The sequence below is a fragment of the Chenopodium album genome, chromosome 7 (assembly GCF_948465745.1).
Source record: "Chenopodium album chromosome 7, dcCheAlbu1.1, whole genome shotgun sequence".
In the NCBI taxonomy this organism is placed as follows: domain Eukaryota; kingdom Viridiplantae; phylum Streptophyta; class Magnoliopsida; order Caryophyllales; family Amaranthaceae; genus Chenopodium; species Chenopodium album.
This window is the reverse complement of record NC_137840.1, coordinates 77,587,730-77,608,643: the sequence shown is the minus strand read 5'-3', so window position 1 is coordinate 77,608,643 and position 20,914 is coordinate 77,587,730. Positions and strand designations below refer to the sequence as shown.

At 33.9% G+C, this 20,914-nt stretch overlaps 2 protein-coding genes across 2 annotated transcripts; one reads left to right on the top strand and one right to left on the bottom strand.

The window, feature by feature from the left end:
* Nucleotides 1-186: 186 nt before the first annotated feature.
* LOC145639758 (alpha-(1,4)-fucosyltransferase-like) lies at nt 187-4,729 on the bottom strand. The gene is made up of 3 exons (XM_081691081.1): nt 4,114-4,729; nt 1,241-1,414; nt 187-1,108 (listed from the first exon to the last, which is right to left on the bottom strand). The coding sequence occupies exons 1-3, from the start codon at nt 4,588-4,590 to the stop codon at nt 542-544; spliced, it is 1,218 nt and encodes a 405-aa protein (XP_081547207.1). The 5' UTR covers nt 4,591-4,729; the 3' UTR covers nt 187-541.
* Nucleotides 4,730-15,741: 11,012 nt separating this feature from the next.
* Nucleotides 15,742-20,335, top strand: LOC145639757 (putative alkaline/neutral invertase D). Its single transcript, XM_081691080.1, has 5 exons — nt 15,742-15,895; nt 16,645-17,084; nt 17,181-17,612; nt 18,354-18,912; nt 19,805-20,335. Exons 2-5 carry the CDS (start codon nt 16,707-16,709, stop codon nt 20,098-20,100), a joined length of 1,665 nt encoding a protein of 554 aa, XP_081547206.1. The 5' UTR covers nt 15,742-15,895; nt 16,645-16,706; the 3' UTR covers nt 20,101-20,335.
* Nucleotides 20,336-20,914: the final 579 nt, after the last annotated feature.

Below are 20,914 nucleotides of genomic sequence, written 5' to 3'. Positions count from 1 at the left end.
ATTTACCTGTTAATTTGAAAAGAGAAAAAAAAAAATAATAAAAAAAATCAAGTCAAGTTTTGTTAGTAAACAAGTTCATTTCACTGTTACTTCTAAGTTTTTAGTAAATGGCTAGGTTTTGGACGATTTTGAACATATATGCTTTACAACAGTAGATCGGAAAAAAATTTGAGCAACCATGCCAGCTTATGTCAAAACTTGTTCTTGATTCATAGCTGTTTGTTTCAAGATAGTTACACCTTACAAACTTATAAACAAGGCAAATCTAATCAACACACAGGTCAGGCCACCAAACATAGGCCATTATAAGGTGAAGTAATTGAAGGCGAAGAAATTCCAAAAAGACAACCAAAAAAATTTTATCTAGTGACTCTCATTCTCACTATAATAAATATAGTATTTCTCAAAATCATACAACCTATTCGTATTCCCTTTAACACCTAACAAATGGACATACATTTACAGCAAATTCTAAATTCCAAAATTTCAAGGAAAAAATTCAGCAGGTGTCTCCCCACCATTGGAGATGATAAGCAAATCACTAAGCTTTGGCACTCCTTCCACCCTGTCTACTAACGGCCTCACATAAGCGGCAGGGTAACGTATCAATGCTCGTTGCACGAGTCTTTCCATAGTTACCAAGCACACCGCATCTTCTCCAAGCATGATATTCCGCATAAGCAACAGGGTCGTTAGCAAGTGTCTTGATGTAAGACGCTAGTTCCTCTAATGAACTAAACTTACTACCATCTATTATCGAATGTGGGGGCACAAAGTCCCATACATTTGGTGCCCCAAAATAGATCGGAACAGATCCAGCATCAAGGGCATAATACAGTTTCTCAGTGACATAGCTCTCAGTCATAGTGTTCTCAATAGCAAGGACAAACTTGTAGTGAGACATGGCACAATGTAAATGATCCCACCATTTCGGAGCAGAGGTAAGGTCCTTCATACATTCTGGATACATAGAAAGTGCCTTGTCCAGGCCACCAACATTGTTTAAGCACTTCCCAAAAGAATGATGAGGTAATAAAGCAAGAAGTCTCTTGGCACGGTCATTTCTATCAGGAAGGCAACGAGATGATGACCAGTATACAAGAGTGTCCTGAAATCAGAGACTCAACATCAGGTAAAGGCGTAAAGCATAAAGGCAAGCAATAGAGAGTTTAAGGGCAGGGGGTGGGGATCAAATATGGTGGCCTTAGTTTTGCTAAAAAAAATAAAATAAAAGACTTACATTCTTCTTTTGAGAAGACACTTGGTAATTACGATTATTGTGAAAAAGGCCTCCAGCATATGTTGCCTGCACATCATCCTCAGCATGATAGCTAATAAAAATATCCTCACGTCCTGACCGTCTCCTACCAGCCTCAAGATCCATGTAGATGCGTAGTGGGTCGCCCATGCGTCTCTGAAGAAATGAGCAAGTCTTTATAGCATCTAGTTGATAGAGAACAGAGATATGGAACCTTATTCATTACTCATGGCTGAAAGTAAAACCACTTGGAGGATTTTTAATTCGGGAGCTAAATATATCACAGTATCACACGCATAATTTAACTAGAAACAAAGGAATTATGACCGTTTTAATATCGAACTCTCCCAAGGTACATACATAAAGGCTAGAATACATCTATTCTTAATTGATATAAGCTGATGAATAACATTGCTCAAGGGCACATTAACACGTCCATTAAACATTTGTTCCTGGGATGACAAAAGCTAGATGAATCATGCCGTGAACACACAACATCAATGTCAATTTAAAATCATGTGACTCGATTGTCAGAAAACTCAGAAATTCAGAACATACACAGATTGCTATTTACAAATGCCTTTAGTCACAAGCTCACAAATGATGAACTACAATGTTTGTAAAAAATACATATTTTATCACAACTATACCTATTGGCCTTTCAGCAGTCATATGATAGCATCATCAACTTTCCAACTTCTAATTCTCATCTACAATCGTAAACAGAACCACATGTTATGGTGGCCTTGGTATAATGATGAATTTCTAACACCGCACATTTGTCCAGCTTGGAACCCCCAAAGCATAATAACAGAGAGTTGAGCATAAAAACATGTGTATGCCGAAACTCAAAGTACTATATTGAATAGAGATATGTTCTCAGAAGCATGCCAGCATCTTCAAATAACCCAATACAAGCACATATCAAACTAAAGAAACAATCTTACTTCCTAGATATCTATCAGCAGCATCTTCAGATAACCCAACACAAGCACATATCAAACTACAGAAACAATCCTCCTTCTTAGATATCTTTTGCCCTCTTAATTGGTTATACAAAAAGGCCCAAGATCTAACTCCTGTCACAACTCATGCTTAATGTACCTTTGAAACCCAACATTCCCCTTATAACAAAAGACTATTGATAAGAAGCTATGCATACCACAAGTTCACAACTGTATCAAATCCCAAAAGCCTGATAGATTCATAGATATGGAGCACTCATTCAATGACAAATCTCCCATAAACTACATACTCCTCCAATTATAACTCTGAAGACCATACCAGTATAGTTTACTGAACACCCAACAAGTAATGGTTTATAAATTATAATTGCTCTCTGCAGTCAAAAAATTCTAAGTGATTGAACCCACCTACTGCACAACTGTCATGTATTCACTACTCAGCCTGACTTGTGCACATTGCCAAGGTTAATTTTCCGAACAATAGCTCATTTTTCACTAATAAGGTTCAAAATAAAGAAGTTCAAAAATAAGGGGTTTATACCATTCAACCATTCCTAAGGTGACACAAGCTAGATGCACAATATTGCTAAGGTCACATCTAACATTTGCTATCACCTTAACAATTTAACATTTAGCAAGTTAATTCCCAAAACATGCCAATTTCTAACAAGGAGAACAGGGGATAAGCACAGCAAGATAAGGGACGCACCTTGTAAGTATTAAATTAACCTATCTCAAAGTCAAATTGTAACCTAATGCCTAGACAAGGAAAGCAAAATTTGGAATCATTAGCCTGATTTGGTGTTTTCACATTCAATTCTTTACAAAGCAACATTACCTACAGAAGTTCGGGTAATAAAATATCTCTAAAAACAGATTTCATTAGAATCACATGATTCACACCTAAATGAACAACTGAACACCTATTGCCCATTCGACAGTACCACTATAACAGAGGCCTTAACCCTTAAGTCTCTTCTCTAATAGAAATCAACACTAACGGTAATTATTGTATGATGAGCATTCAAACAGCATGAGACATATGTTCAACTTTAAAGTCCCTCTCCCCTAAAGATTGATGCACTAAGAGAACAGTATCAAAACCTATTCAACACACCAAAACACTAACTACAACATTGTATCAGGTATGCTTTCTTCTTCATCAAATAATTCCCCAAAAGCACAAATCAAATCAACAATTTTCCCAAATCCCAAGCATCTCACTGTCTCTGAATAGATACAGCCACAAAAACTCAATGTCTATGTCCTATTACAACGTGTCAGCGTGTATGCTTATCAATGTTACCAGTCATTTTATTTCTTTGCAATAAAAAATCAAACCCTTTACTTACCATAGAACTGCACTCTTTGACACTATAAATTTCATTAGCCAGCTTTAACAACAACAGGCTAATTTGATTCCCAAAAGAAAGGAGCAGTCTAAGGAGTAAGCCTAACGTTTTCATTATTACATCACTATATCATAGTTTATCTAACTATTCACACTATACCATATCTCAATATTCATATCTACCTCCTGATGCAACCATGATTAAACAAGACCAAACATACACAACATTCTCTCCCGCCCCACGATCCGAAGACAGAAAAAAAATCTTCCATACAATCCCAAATTCCTGTCACAACACTTGATAATCCCCTCTTAACACCAAATGCATAACAAATCACATTCATAAACATCAAATCACAAGAACCACACACATTTCCAATACTATAAATTAATATGTATACAATCATCACAATATAAACATAATAAACTATACAATAAAATTTGAAAAGGTATACATTTCCAATACTATAAATTAATATGTATACAATCATCACAATATAAACATAATAAACTATACAATAAAATTTGAAAAGGTATACCTGCAAAGGAGGAGTAGTGGTTTCAAACAAAAGGGCATCAGGAGGATCAGCAAGAACAGAAGATTTAGTCCAAAAACAGCTTAACCCACATTTACATTCATACAAATTCTCCAAATTATCAGGAATCCAAGTCCACCCTTTAACTAACACATTCACATGCTTCAATTTCAACTCTTTTCCACACCCATTTCCCCCTTCCAAATCACTAAATTGCAACGAATTTGAAACATTGGAGAAACCCCAATTCTCAAACTTTTCCCTAAATTTCGGGCAACCCACTTCAGAATCCCATTTTCTGAACGCACTCAACAAGTCGGTAAATGGGTCGGGTTTACTTGATTTGATTGATAAGTCATTAAGAGAAGAAGAAGCATAAGATGAAAATTGGAAGAATCCAGAAAAGAAGAGAAGGAAGAAGATTGAAATTGATAGCATAATTGTTATGGTAATTGGATTTAATAGAGGTTTCGAGCGCATGACGAACAAAAATTCTCCAGGTTTTCTCTCTCCTCCCTTACTTTTGAAGTTTGAGAAGAGAGAGAAAGCTTGTGTTTTCTGTAATGCTGAATTTTCAAGTTTTCTTCTGTCTCTGCTGCTGTTTTTCTTTTTCTTTTTTTTTGTTTTTTTTCTCTGTCTTCTATTTCTTTTACTCAATGGTCACTTGATTAGTACTCGTATTATTTGTACGTAGTAATTTGCAGAATTATATGCGAAATGTCCGTTTAACATTCGGCCCAAACAGGCAAACATTAGTATGAACTTATGGCTTATAGTCTTTTTTTTCAGTTGGACCTGGATTTAGCTACTTCCATCCAAAGGTTGGCACAAACTGTCTGGCTGTGTCATGTAGGGTCATGTATTAGATCAGCGTGTCTCAAGTTTAAGTGGTTTATGTCTAAAACAGAACAAGAAATGTAGTGTCACGTAAGGCTCTTGTCAATTTTTCACAAAAAAAGAAGTTTATGCACAGCTTGACACACGTGATGTGTCAATACTCAATAGGCCCCATGATGAATTTTATAGAACATTATGGAAAAACGGTCACTGATAAGTGTGTCGATTCGTCGAGCTCATCCCAAATTTGAAAGTGATGTCCATACATGTCTCATGCCTCATCGGCATGCCATCCAACTAAAGAAATGGCTATACTCTATAAAGCTCAACCCCTACTCTAAGAGTTGTGTAATAGCACAACTTGTAGTTTAATTTGCTCCATGCCAATAGACATGCATATATTGATAGATATCACTTCGATACCATAAATATTACTCGCTCGTAAATATCACCTTCTACTAGGGTGGTATATAGTCTAGGGTGGTAAATATTATTTAAGTAATAAGCCTATATTATGGGTGAGGAATGGCTTCAAAGGACATAGTAGTACGTACGTATAGTATATGTGTCATATCGTCTAGATTAGGTCCCAACTCCCCTTTCTATGTTGATATGAATCATAAATAACTCAATTGCTTTGGTTGGTTTTAAATTTTATGGTAGTATTTGATTTGATGTAGTGCATGATATGAGGTTAAACCTATGCATTAGCAGCAGTTCACACATGAATTCATCAATTTGTTCGTCACAAATCAGACCTGAGTTTAAGTCATGATCATGCACATACTCCTAATGGGAATAATCCAAACGGATAACCGAAAATGTAGAGTTTTTTTACTAAAAAAAATAATTAATATTAGAATATTTTGAATCCGTCATTTACTTTTGAGCTTATATGGTATCTATTATGTAGGTCATAATCTTTTGAGACTATATTATCTCTGCCCATTTTATAATCTGCTTTGGGAGTACTATATAAGCTCCATAGATTTTAACCTATTGCAATTTATCATGGTCAATAAAACTCTCCTCGCACTTGTCCATCATCGATGTGTAGTGGCTAACTCATTATTGCTTGTAAAATATGTGTTCTTATTTGTTGATTTTTTTTTTATATTTTTATTAGTGTAATTAATAGATTCCATATATATATATTTGACCAAGTATATCAAGTGAAAATTAAATTATACTCACAATTTAGTCTATTAATTAACTCTCATAACAACTAACATGCATAATTTAGTTTATAATTTTGAAAGAATTAAAACCCTCATATACGACGGAGTAACTACTTAGGTCCTGTTCACTTCACCTTACAAAAATAATATTAAGTAAAAATTATTTTAGTTCAGTAAAAATTATTTCAGTTCAGTAAAATTAATTTCAGTTCAGTAAAATTCAGTTTTCTTTAAGAAGAATTATAATAGACAATCAGTATTAAAAAAAATCAATGAAAATTGATTTAAGTTCAGCAAATTTAATTTTATTTCAGTAAAAATAATTTCAATTCAACAAAACTAAGATAAAGTGAACGGGGCCTTATTTCAACTAATCACTATCGGCCCTTAATTTGTGAAGTCATGCATACATGCCCATACAAACACATGCGTATTCATTGAACCCTATCAATGATAGAAAGAAGCTAGATATGTAGTCAATTATCTCTTTACTATAGCTAGCAACTCTAAATCCTACAGTACTTTGTATTATCTAGCAGAGTACATCTTCTAGTAGAAGTACATACATACATATTCCAAACATAAATACCCACAATATGTTTGGTGAAAACTAATTAAATTCCACTACCTTTCGCAACACCTTAGTAGCCTGGCTATAGCCATATACCGTACTCCCTTTGTCCCAAATATAATAATTATATATATAGTCCCAATTTAGTAGTTTGATGAGGTCCAAAATTAGTAAACTAAAAGTGGTAGTACATCCCTCTTACTTGAAAATTTTTAGATTAATAGGACATCCAAAAAAGGATTACGGCACAATTCTAGCAGGATAGAGGGAGTAAATATAGAACAAACTGTACATGTACAAGTCAATCAACGAAAGGTAAGTCGTTATGGATTTATTTCACAAGTATGGAAGGGCCCTGGGCCTGCCACTATACATGTGAAACCTGGGATAAATATTGAATCACCCACATCATATCCTCTCTATCTATCTCTAAATAAATCTCAGCTCCTTAATTACTTATATACATACTACCCTTCAATAATCTTCATGCACTGCACTTTTGCATGGCCATGAACATCTCCACGTTACTTCCATCTCCTGCCTTCTGCACCGGCCTTTTTATCTTAGCTTTCATATATATATAAATTACCACTATATATCTAACTAGTCATATACTACGTATATATATAACATATGATAACGTTTTATATACCTATCATTTAGGCACACTCCTCAAAACAATATAGTTTCTCTTATATAGTTTGTTTAAGAAATCCAAAATTTATTTGCTATTACTATGCCAAAAAGAGTAGAGGCAGAAGGGAGTTTAAGGGCACCAAAGGGACACTTTGTGGTGTACGTAGGAAACAAGATGACAAGATACATCGTGCCTACATACTTCTTAAGAAACGCGATTTTTCAACAGTTGTTAGAGAATTCCGCCGATGAGTATGGATTTGGTAGCCAAGAGAAGATTGTGCTTCCTTGTGACGAGTATACCTTCAATCGTATCATAGCCGCCTTGGATAAAAGGTCATGATCGATATACATCATACTCTTAGAGAACTAAAATCTTTAGTGCATGCTATCTAATCCAATTAACTAATAACTAAATTACATATAACATGCATGTATCTTTAGTTAATTAATTATATTAGCCGTTGTGTATGGGCTATGGCACGATAAAATAGTCGAACATATTGTTGAGCGTGTATGAAATATGATGATATATATGGTCCGATCCTATAGTATGTATTTCATGCTCATTTTTTTCCTTTGTCACATATATTTTATCACATAGAATGTGATCATGATTTTCTTTTTACTTTTAATCATGTTCATGCAATGGTAACAATAATACTGCTCAAGTGATGAGTGCACAATAACTTAAAACAAACATACATACATGTATTATAAACCAAGACATCCATGATGTGCATGTAATCCATTGCATTTCAATTATATATCAATTCAAGTATATATATTACGATCGAACAACTTTGTAATTTTGATTCTATTAATTTGTACATTATATTGAAATTTATCCAAAAAATATGACATGACATCTCTTTGTTTATTACAAGTAATTTGCATGCATGGTTATTTTTGCGTACAAAAGTCATAATGCTATACATATAATACTAGATAGGTTATGATAACATTATATACGCTATGAGCGTTTTATGAAAATTTTAAAAGTCAAAAATAAAGTATGTGAAAATCAAAAGTTTTAAAATTTTACGTCTGTATCAAATGTGGATTATTTGGTGAATCCACTCTTAACTTAAGCAAGTTGGGGCATGTGCCTCCACACTATATGTTATACAGAGTACGTACTCCGCAATTGTTATTACTCTATATATTTGCCATTCTCCGTACCTCAAAAATCATACCACACCAATTTATCTTCAATACTCTTATTAGTCTTATATCATATATAGCAATGGATAATGAACTCCGAAGTTGAACATTTCCATTATTCTTTGCCAAAAATATGCAATATAAGTAGTATTATATTTTTACAAATAGTCAAGTTGGAAGCATGCATGTCCAATAAGAGTACCATGATCCAATAAGAGTACCATGATCTGAGTAACATATAGCTTCTACCATATACTTAATGTATAATCAAAATTAAATTATGGTTATCATACTTTTATCACAAGTAGCTGGCCTAATGATTAGTGCATGCATTTTGAACTCGAGGTCACATATTAACATCTTGATAACTAGCTACGAGTAGTTTATAAGAATAATTATAAATTAATTTTTCCCACACACAAACAAATTTACACCAAAAATTATCTGATTCTAAATTATGTAAAAATTAGACAGTTTATAAATATAGGCTAGTAAAGGGTGAAGCACGAAAACTTAAAGTGCGGAACACGCTCAAAAGTATATCGAGTTTAGTTTGGCGTAAGTTAACAGCAAAAATCATGCATGATTAAACAAACAGCTACAGACTACAGTCGAGATTTCATTTTCATTTTTAAATACATAATTAACATAATTATTACGACAATCATGCTCTTTTAGCTTATTCATTTAAGCCGACCTACCAATATAATCAAGGTCACCTATTTTATTTTATTTATCAAGCTAAGCTAAGCTTTGAAGCAATCTTTGTTATTGTGATTCACATGGTACTTTTTGCGCAACTAATTTTCCGGAATATCGTTATCTACAAATTAAAATATACCAATTGTCAACTTATTGCAATAGATTTCTTATGCTAAATTTTGATAAAAGATTCATTTTCTCTTAAAAATATTTGATTTGAATTTACTACCTCCGTTACAGATTATGTGCAACGATTTGACATAAAGTAGAGAAGGAAAATGTTTAATCGTTGCACATAACATGTAACGAAGGTAGTATTAAAATATTATTTTCTCTGAAAAATATTTATTTGCATTTATTTTTGTCAATAATTATTTAAAGAATATAAAATAATTGATGTGTCACGTGAACCGTACGTATGACCGTATGGCTGTGGTGTACTGATATATGCCTCCAAGGGCCCATGGGCCATGGCCCAACTATTTAGCACTAAATTCCAAAATCTATATGTTTGACTTTATTCTTTCATTATTTTCCTTTTTTTTTCTGGTGAAAACTTAAGATGGACTCCAGTACTCCACAGTCCATACAAAGCATTTTTCATTTAATCTATGAAAGATGATTAAGAATACCTTATATAATACTCCATACTTCGTAAAAGTAAAAACGATACTCAGTAATATAATATCCCATTAGGCTATTAGATGATTAGAGTGTACATCATTAACATCAATGACTCATTACTAATTAGTATTGTATTTTTGAAATCATATTTTGACCAAATTTAGAAAGTTTACTATCAAAATGATTTTTTTTTTTTTTGATAGGATCAAAATGATGTAATATAACGTATATACTCGAACGAATATAGAGATATATAGATGATTGATAATAGACTAATATAACAAATATCGTTCATGCAAACTTAAATACTTTAGGGACAATTAAATATATCACAGAGAATCTTGATAAGAAGTATTTCATATATTTTATACGGAGTATGTGATTGGTTTTTTTTTTTCAATGGTTCATTATTATAGTAATACGGATCTGAGTAATAAGTGTTTAAAAAAAGTCTGGCATTTTTGCATTGGCATGGCATGAGCTGCAATGAAATTCCAAGCTAAGCAGGTATGTGTAATTAATGTATAATACATTTGTATTTTCTGTGATTTGTTTAGAATAATTATTTAATAATATAGTTGCGATGACAAACAACAATAATGCCATCAGCATGCATGAGTGCGAAATTTTCAATATTCTCCCCGGATAAGACCTCCACCTCTCACTCATTTATTTAATTATTATCTTCTGATTCTTTCTAATAATTAACTCTCAACTCAACTTAATGATGTTTGTTTGTAGTGGGAATTTTAAGAACAAGCTTTACGTTATCATCAAAGCTACTCCGTATCAAAAATATTATAGTACCGCATACAAGATTTTAAAACTACATTGCAGCAACAACAATGTAACTATGACTGTTTATGTAACTATGATAATAAATAAACAAATGCATAAAAACTGTCATTATTCTTGTATCATATCATGTAGAATATACTCTTTTCTGCTCCATAAAATTAAATATGACTGTTTAATCATAACTTTGACTATCTATTTTACTACGGAGTGTTATTATAAGCAAGTTATTATTAGATTTATTTTAAAATACATGGTAAATATGTAGAGTTAAAACTATGAAGTAAAATTAGATACATCAATTATTATAAAAGGGGTGAAGTATTTAAATTGCCTGAAAGCTAAAAATCAATCTTGTATTGTACCATTAATGACTTAACGTACACTATATGCAACAATTGTACTTTTAAATTTCAAGTTGGGAAGCAACTGAAGACGAAATCTTACGGCTGGCGCTGTCTGCGATAGCTCCTATCCGATGGAAGGTAGGTTGTGGTAAGAGTGTTCGTATTATAGCTGACGATTGTGCTCTTGATGCTCCCGTTTCGTTTAAGTATGGTTTATCCCAGTCGGAACTACCGATTCATGTGTCTAATTTAATTGATCCGCGTTCTAAAGCGTGTGTGGGACCCCTCGAAGGTCCATCGGGTTTTCAATAATAGTCCAACAGCTAGTCGGATTTTAAGTTTATGTGGATCGTCCATTGAAGCTCATGGACGATTTGTGTGTATTGGAAATTTAATAAAACCGACTCCTTTTCTACGAAGTCTGATTATGCCCTCTTGCTTATGCAGACTTCTAATCGTCCTTATTGGGGGGTTTATTCCCTCTTCCTAGTGGGGGAAATTCTGGGGGCTTCCTCTCCTTCCTAAATGGAATATCTTTTGCTGAAAAAGTTTTCAGCCTGGTCTTTCGGTAGCGGCAATTCTAGTTGTTCATGGCCTCTCTGTTGATCCTGCTTGTTTTTTTTCCACAAGGAACTGGAGACGGTGGACCATTTGTTCAGAGATTGAGACTTTGTTGTCTCTTTATGGGTCTGTAATTCGTTTTGCATCGGTTTAATAGTCAGGGTCTTCTTCGCCTGCCTTTTTCTCAATGGTTTTCCTCGATGATTTCACTGTTAAGGGTGGATAAGGACTAGAAAAAATTGGTGCGAATTTTCGCTCTTTTGTGGGCTATTTGGCTTTCGTGTAATAAGTCAGGTTTCGACAACAGGTAGTCTCTCCGGATGATGTTATGCTTCTTGCTTCTCAGTGGTTTATGCGGAGTCAACAAGCTCAGAATTTCCGTAGGCGTCCTTTCTCGGGGGATTTATGGCCTAGGATGCTTAATTCACGTGTTGCGGACTTGCGGCCACTGTTTTGTGTGAATATTACTTCAGTTTTTGATATTTTTTTTATTTGTGATGGGGCATGGTCGTCCTTGGACAATTCGGCTGGTGCGGGTTGGATTTTTCGAGTATGATTCGCTTGTAGTGTGGAGGAGGGGGGTGCTTGTGCTTCCTTCTCCTCCTCAGCTCTCCATTCCAAGTTACAAGCTTGCTTCTGAGGGTTACATCATGTCCACGCAAAGGGTTTTTGTAAGATCCTTATTTTTTCAGATTGCGAACCTCTTTGTTTGATGTTGGCCCGGCAACAGCGTGCCGACATTTTTCTCTGCTGGTTGATTCGAGCTCTTTTGACTAATGTTGAGGCCTGCAACATTCGCAAAGTTCCTAAGCAGTGGGTATCTGCAGCGCGTTGGTTGGCTGGGAAGGCTTGGGTTCGGGAGTTTCTTTGTTGGTCTTTTTAAGTTTGTGTTTTTCATTTATTGTTCTCACTGTTAAAATTTTTTTTTAAAAAAAAAAGTTTTATTGAATTGAAAAAATCAAGCTTAATTAAAAACATCAAAAATAGGAAGTAGAATTAAAAATCCGATCACTTTGAGAAAGTACTCTAGTAGTCTGTCTATACGAGCAAGTGGGGTGGTCTCGTGAGAAGTGATCCGTGCAACAAAATGTAATGTTAACCCACGATGTATGGCGCATTATGCCTTTAAATAAATGAATAATCCAATGGTTGACCCTTTTTCACATCAATATTCAATAGTCCTTACTTTTAATTTTCTGCTGATTTTTGGCACGGAATCTTGTATTGGGACCTCTCATTTTACGGACTATTCATTGATTGTCTTATTCTATAATCAAACAAAAACCAAATATTCATGCATGCAGTGCTAGCTAATCTTTTGTGGTAGATGTTTAGATGACAAGGGAAGGGACGAATAATTGCTTCCCTATATCAACAGTATTACATTCTCTGAAATCTGAATTATGACATTGATCGGTAGGTATTGATCAGATATGCGTTATTTAAGGGTTCAATGTAAATTTTACTCCATAAATATTATTATTATTATTTTTTTGACGGAACTCCATAAATATTTTCTTTTTAAAAAATAAAAATAAAAATATATGCGGCCTTAAGAATAATATGACAAATTAATAATATCATTAATTATACCAATAACAAATACAACGGGTCTGTTCTTTTACGTTGAAATTCAGTCCAGTTCAGTTCAGCTCAGCTCCTAATTTCCTTCTCTTATAAAATATTCATTTCAGTTCAGTTCAGTTCAGCTCAATTCAGTCCAGTTTTGTTCAGCTGAGTTCAGTCAATGAGAACAGGCCCTACGTATGATCGATTTTATTCATAGATTGATAATATCTATTGATGTGAAGAAAAGTACAAAAAGGCAACATGCAAACCTTGTGTGTTAATAAGTCAAGGTCAAGTTTAATTAGATAGAGTGGGAATATTGACTCCAACAATCCAACTTTAAACAAAGGGCCAAGGATTAAGGAAGGATTCCTAATTGGAAGGCAAATGGTTTTTTTTTTTTTTTTTTTTTTTTTTTTTTTTTTTTTTTTCTGCTTCAACGAATTCATTTCCTTTGATGTATGACGTGAAAATTTCATCAAAACTCTTGTAGTGGTATTACCTTTCATTCTTTCAATATTTAATTTCATAGTTCTCTTTCGTCTTACCTTATATCTTTCCCTTTGCTTTCAACTTTGAAAAAGATGTGTACAATTTTATTTTATTTTATTTTATTTTTTTTGAAAGAGAAAGATGTGTACATCTTAAGAACAAATAATCTTAAGAACAAATAAAAAAAAAAAACAAAAATCCTCATTATCTTTAAGTTGCAAAGTTTCGACTTCTATATAATTTAATAATTAATTGTATCACATTTGATCATATTTTCTTTATTATTATATAGAAAAAAATGTTTTTAATGTGAAAAGTAGTTAGAATTATTTTTCAAATAATATTCTCAAAATATAAAACTATAATTAGTTTTACTAATCACTAATAAATATTCAAATAATGGGAGTTAGTTCGATATCGTCCATTAACAACTTTATGTAAACTGTCTACCATGCAATATATAATATTATCGCTATTGATTGCTTATTAATTTTCAAAGCATATTTATTAATCATTTAACATAATCTTCTATTTTAGATACTCACATCTTCGTCAAAAGGAAAAAAAAGTTCATATCAAAATTCAATTTTGTCTGCAAGCTAAGTTGATCATATTCTTCTTCAATTCATACATTGCATAATGAAATTCTTCAATAGTTCACTTTATAGTTACGTTCTAAAAACGAAACTAGCTAGCTAGCTATTTATATTCCATCATGGAAAATAAATGTGACACATTATAGGAATAATACTACTTAAACTATTGTACATCTTCTAAGTTCTAACACATACTTTATGTGCATAGTCCAAAAATAGATATTTTATCACACTATTATTCTTTATCACTCCATATTATACCTTTATCTAATGGTTCTACGTACTATATACGTATCAACTTACTCACAATTTCTTGATCTAGTATTTAATTTAGTGAGCTAGCTAAACACTAATTGAGAATATGAGGAAATTAAAGAGAAATTATTTGATATACATACATTATTGTAATTATATAAATTACTAATCTACTCTAGTACCACAAATACTTTAAACCCGTAAATTATATCATTCGCCTATCAATCAACAATATTATACACAATGCATATAAATATTATATATACACAATGCATAATAGGTTTTCTTTTATATATATATATTTTTAAACAACATATCTATAAATAGTAACCAAAATAAAATAGAAAGGTAAACAAACAAAATTAAATCCTCATTTGTATGGCGTGCATTATCATACTTCACATGAAATAGACATTGATTGCTAGTAGAGTTCAATTTAACAACATTTTTTTCTTTTATTGTCTACTGAGTATTTATTTGCGTGGGTACTCGCTTGATATATCAAATCTCCAAACGAGCCCACACATTACTTGCTTGAAATAATTGCTCCGTACTTTTTAATTCCTATGAAAATATGTTGATTTTATTTTCAAGTTTGGTAACAACTACGGAGTAACAAATTTGACGTTTAAATTATTTTATGTCGTATTATGCATTTTTTTAAAGCTAAACATGAAAATGTATGTTACACGATTTCTTTCTTAATAATGAAAATTTAGTTAGACACAAACAATTATTTATAAACAAATGAACTACTTTTATATCAAAGATTCAACCTTATAGATACGTATTATATAGTACGTAGTATAATATATAGGAAAATACTCCTTAGAATATACGCGTTAAACTCCTGCAAAGTAATATTAAACACGATCAATAAATAATCAATGAAAACATACTCCATAATTATACTGTATTTTAATTACACTTTCCTTTGTATTTTGTATACAATACTTTTTTTTTTTTTGAAGTAATATACGGAGTATATATATATATATTTTTGGACAGGAATATACGGAGTATTTAGAAACAAAAAAGTATAAATCGAAAAATGGCAGTAACAGCTAAGGTGTCAGGCTGTCAACGGACCCAACCACCCTAAAGAAAACCAAACCAAGTGGATTAACCCATCTGAAACTGTGTCGTTTTGTCTCCTCAACCTACTCTCCCAGTCTCCCTTATTTCCCTCGTGCGCCATTTCTCACCGGCTATCCCCTGTTCCCGGTCACTCCCTTCACTCTACTCACTCACAAATAATTAAAAAAATAAAAAAATAATAATTTTCTCTCTCCTAGTTTTCTGTTCCATTATCACTATATATCCCTGCTTCACCTAACAATGCTCTTTTTTTTCCTTTCCTTCTCCTTTTTTTCTCTCTCTTCTCCGCCGTCCATCTCCATTTTCCGGCGGCCGTTCACCGTCGATTTCGCCGGAAACTTTTACTTTTCCGTCTCTCAGGTACTTTCTCTCTCCTCTGATCTCTCATTTTTCTTTTCAGATCTGATGTTTTTCTCTTCCCAACACTTATTTTTTCATCATTTTTTTATTATTATTGCTTTGATTTTAAGGCTTTTATTAGTGTACTTTTTTACTGCTAGATTTAATGTGCCATTTTTTAGCTTTTCTTTTAATTTTTTTTTTTTTTAATTTTGTGATGGATCTGCTTTTATGAGCTAATTTATTTAATTATATTATTTAAAATCTGTAATATAGGAGCTTTATTTTGTTATAATGTGATATTTGTGAGTTACATATAGTTTATACTAGATAAAATTAATGGCAATTGTTAATGTTATGCAGATTGTTTTGGTAATTTTTGTTGGAGTTTAGGAAGTTAAAGGGTAGTGTTGTAGACGAGATTTGATCTAAGGTCTCGAGTATACTAACTAAGTTAGTTGACATCCACGGATTTTGTAGAACTTATATATAGTGTGTGCTAGAGGTATGTTTATGGATTAGGTTGATTTTTGTAAAAATAAAATAAAAAATAAAGATATATGTGAAGAAGACATGATACATGTGTTCTTAGAGTCATAGTTGTGGATAATATTTATGTGGGGTAGTGGGGGCTAACATAAAAGAATCTTTGAAGATCTTGTATTTCCAATTTGGAGGGTTTATTTTAGGTCTTTATTATCGGAGAATTTTCTTTGAGATCCCTATATATTGCCTTATTTTCTGATTTTCAAGTAATTGGATTTTTGTAGGACTTTTTGTTGTTATTGAAGGGGGTGGTGTGTGTTTGTTTGAATTATCGGTACCGGAAGAAATGGAGGGAGTTGGGCTAAGGAAAGTGAGCTCTCATTGCTCGATTTCCGAGATGGATGATTTTGACCTGTCTAAGCTTCTTGATAAGCCTAGGCTCAATATTGAAAGGCAGAGATCATTCGATGAGAGATCGTTGAGTGAGTTGTCCGTAGGTCTGAATAAAGGGAGTGTAGAGAACTTTGATCACATGTACTCTCCTGGAGCAAGGTCTGGTTTCGATACCCCTGCTTCATCGACTAGGAACTCTTTTGAGCCACATCCTATGGTTGCCGAAGCTTGGGAAGCTCTTCGACGATCTTTGGTGTACTTTAGAGGTCAGCCCGTGGGTACCATTGCTGCTTATGATCATGCTTCTGAGGAAGTTTTGAATTATGATCAGGTATCTTCATTTCACAATTCACATCGCTGTAATTATTATCGTATTACCTGTTACTGTTTTGATTCCAACAATATGAGACGATGTTTCCTTTTGCAGGTGTTTGTAAGGGATTTTGTGCCTAGTGCACTAGCTTTTCTTATGAATGGTGAGCCAGATATAGTCAAGAATTTCCTGTTGAAGACCCTGCAACTTCAGGCTTGGGAAAAGAGAGTTGACCGATTTAAGCTCGGGGAAGGGGCAATGCCAGCAAGCTTCAAGGTGCTCCATGATCCTGTTCGGAAATCAGATACTGTTGTTGCGGACTTTGGTGAGAGTGCCATCGGAAGGGTAGCTCCTGTTGACTCAGGTTTCTGGTGGATTATTCTGTTGCGTGCATATACAAAATCTACTGGAGATATGTCTTTGGCAGAGTCGCCGGAATGTCAGAGGGGGATGAGGCTTATAATGACTCTGTGTTTGTCGGAAGGGTTTGACACATTTCCTACCCTACTTTGCGCAGATGGTTGCTCAATGATTGATCGGAGAATGGTAAGATGTTCTCTATAACTCTTTACTGCTGTAAATTTTCTGATTCTTTCATATGATATTCATCATCAAAAATTTAAGGTTACCATAAAAAAAAGGTCACTGAGTGGATATAAGTCCTTTTACAGTTTTAAGAGAGCATTGACTTTGACTGTTCTACTGTCATATAAAATGTGTCAAATGCATGCAGGGAATTCCAATTTCAAAATTTTATGTTATCCCAAAAATTCTTATTTCTTTTTTTGTCGTTGAATCTTTATTGTTATGCTGATTTCTTAATTGGTATGATTTGATTTGGCCAATGATATTGATACGTACAACCCCACCATATGTATCATCATTAATTCATTACTGTCATAGTTTAACTTGCTCCATCACCATATACGAGTTGTTGCCTGATAAAATCTATTGATCAAATCGCCATAAAGGTTGCCCATTCCTTTGATTCAAACAGAAGTAAGTAATCCATGCTAAGTTTACCAAAGAATGATATATTTTTACATGACCAAACCTAAAATCATCATTTCTTTAATGACTGTGCATGAACGTGACTTTTTATCTCACATAGTTTTCAATACATCTCTTGTATATGAAATCTGATGACAAGGGTTGTTGCTACTCGTCAAACTACATGCTAATATGACTTGAGCATTGTGTCTTTGGTTTCACCATATAACAATCTTTTAAAATTGTTCTGTTGACTTAATATCCACATTTGTATTCTGAGACATGATCATCTTCCAGGGGATTTATGGCTATCCTATTGAAATTCAATCGCTCTTCTTCATGTCACTGAGATGTGCTTTGGCTATGCTTAAACATGATGGAGAAGGGAAGGAATTTATCGAAAGAATAGTGAAGCGGTTGCATGCATTGAGTTTTCACATGAGAAACTATTTTTGGCTTGATTTCCGTCAACTAAATGATGTCTACCGCTACAAAACAGAAGAATATTCTCATACAGCTGTGAATAAGTTTAATGTCATTCCCGATTCAATACCAGATTGGGTTTTTGATTTCATGCCTACACGTGGTGGTTACTTCATTGGAAACGTCAGTCCAGCAAGGATGGATTTCCGATGGTTTGCGTTGGGCAATTGTGTTGCCATCCTTTGTTCTCTTGCAACTCCAGAGCAATCTATGGCTATTATGGATCTCATTGAAGAGCGCTGGGAAGAGTTGGTGGGAGAAATGCCTCTAAAAATCTCTTATCCTGCCATAGAAAGTCATGAATGGCGGATTGTCACAGGATGTGATCCCAAGAATACCAGATGGAGCTACCACAATGGAGGATCTTGGCCAGGTTTGCCCTTTTTCTTGTTTATTTTAGCTTTCTTCTTGATGGTTATGTAGAAAGAATTTCTCTTCGTATTTTGATGACTTGCATTATCCCTTACACCTGCTACATGAGGTTGCTTTACAGAAATAAATAGGACATACCAAATGAATAGGTTGGCAATTTAATTATGCCTCCGTGTGAGGCATGCCTATTCATTCAATATTTCTCTTTTGCACCTTTTAGTGATTTTGCTATTAACCAGTACACTGTCGTGAGTTCTGACTTGTTGAACGAGATTTAATAAACTCGAATTAATGGCTAATGCTTGGGATTTTCTTATACGCTTTGTTTGGATAGCAAAGAAGGAAGGAAAAGAAGGGGAGGGAAAATGGAGGAAGGGAAGGGAAAAGAAAGGGAGGGGGAGGTGAGCTTCATTTTCCCTCCAAATCTCTCCAATTTTGGAGAGATTATGGTTATTATAGAGAGAGGGAAAATGGATCCCTCTCTCTCCTTCCCCTTCCTTCCCCCAATCTTTTACCCAAACAAGAGATTTTGTCCCCCTTCATTTCTCTTCTCTTCTTTTCCTTTCATTTCTTCCTATCCAAACAAAGTGGTCAAATTAGCAGTCCATTTTCAGTTAGGGTTGCGCTGGATTTTTATTCTATCTGAAGTAGTATACTTCAGTAGCAGGCTAGCAGCCCTGGCTGCACGGGGTCAGGACACCTCTATAAGCCTCAGAATTTCTTATTAGTAGTAAAATAGTAATTACTCAAGTTTCTTACTGATATCGTTATTGGTCATTTCTATGAAATAGCAACTCTGCATCACATTTATTATATCTACCTTGTGTTTGAAGAATTGAACAGTTATGTTCTTTCCTCTTGTTTTCCCATCTCTTCTTCTGTGCTGCTTGCAGTTCTTTTATGGTTGTTAACGGCTGCGTGCATCAAGACTGGTAGACCACAGATTGCAAGACGAGCCATTGATCTGGCAGAGTCCCGTTTGCTCAAAGACGGCTGGCCAGAATACTATGATGGTAAACAAGGCAGATACATTGGAAAACAAGCACGAAAATTCCAAACTTGGTCAATTGCTGGATACCTTGTGGCAAAAATGATGCTAGAAGATCCATCACACTTGGGTATGATCTCCTTGGAAGAAGACAAGTTAATGAAACCATTGATTAAGCGATCATCCTCTTGGACGTGCTGAGCCTAAGCAAATAGTAGGAGGTAGTATTGAAAAAAATACAAGGCTTAAAAATGCTAAGTAATTGTTATCGTAATTCTGGCGATGTTCATTCTTTGGCAATTTTCTTGCCGTTCTCAGGACTGATTGCAAGGTCTGGTTGTGTACAATAGTGTCTGCTGGCTTCTTGTTTCACAAATAACTTCTTTTTTCCTCCAAATTTCATAATCAAATGGTTACTTCCCAATGTTGAAATCAAGTTCCGAAGCATTTAGTTGCTCTATGTTATGTTTTCGCAATTTCCACATCAATCGTAGAATGTGAAGACTGCTCTTGTCATAAAATTAAACCAGCATGGTATTGCAACAAACTTGAGCTTTAATACTGCGTATTCAATCCTTTGCATTCGCTTTTCGATCAAAGCCAAATTTAAATTATGATTAAGATTGCTTCAAAATGGATTTGTTTCGAGATGCCATTATAGTCAGCCATTACATATCATTGTTATCTTTATTTAGTAGTTAAAGCATATAACTCACAATATTTCAAGCTATATAAAACCACCCTCGTGAGGTGTTGGGAAGTTGGGTCATTTGTCTCAATTTACGTCTCATCTTGAATTCCAATACAATCTTTTTTTTTTTTGGAAACACTCCTCAAAGGGAGAATTAATTAACTAAATCAAGAGAAGCTACAGAAATAACATGATTGGGAAAATCAGAAAACCACACTCTTTGGCCAAGATCCCAAGGTTGGAGATGGGCCAAATTATGCGCTACCCTATTACCACTACAATCTTTTGACGTGCCATCAACATTGAAGAACTTGCCAAAATGCA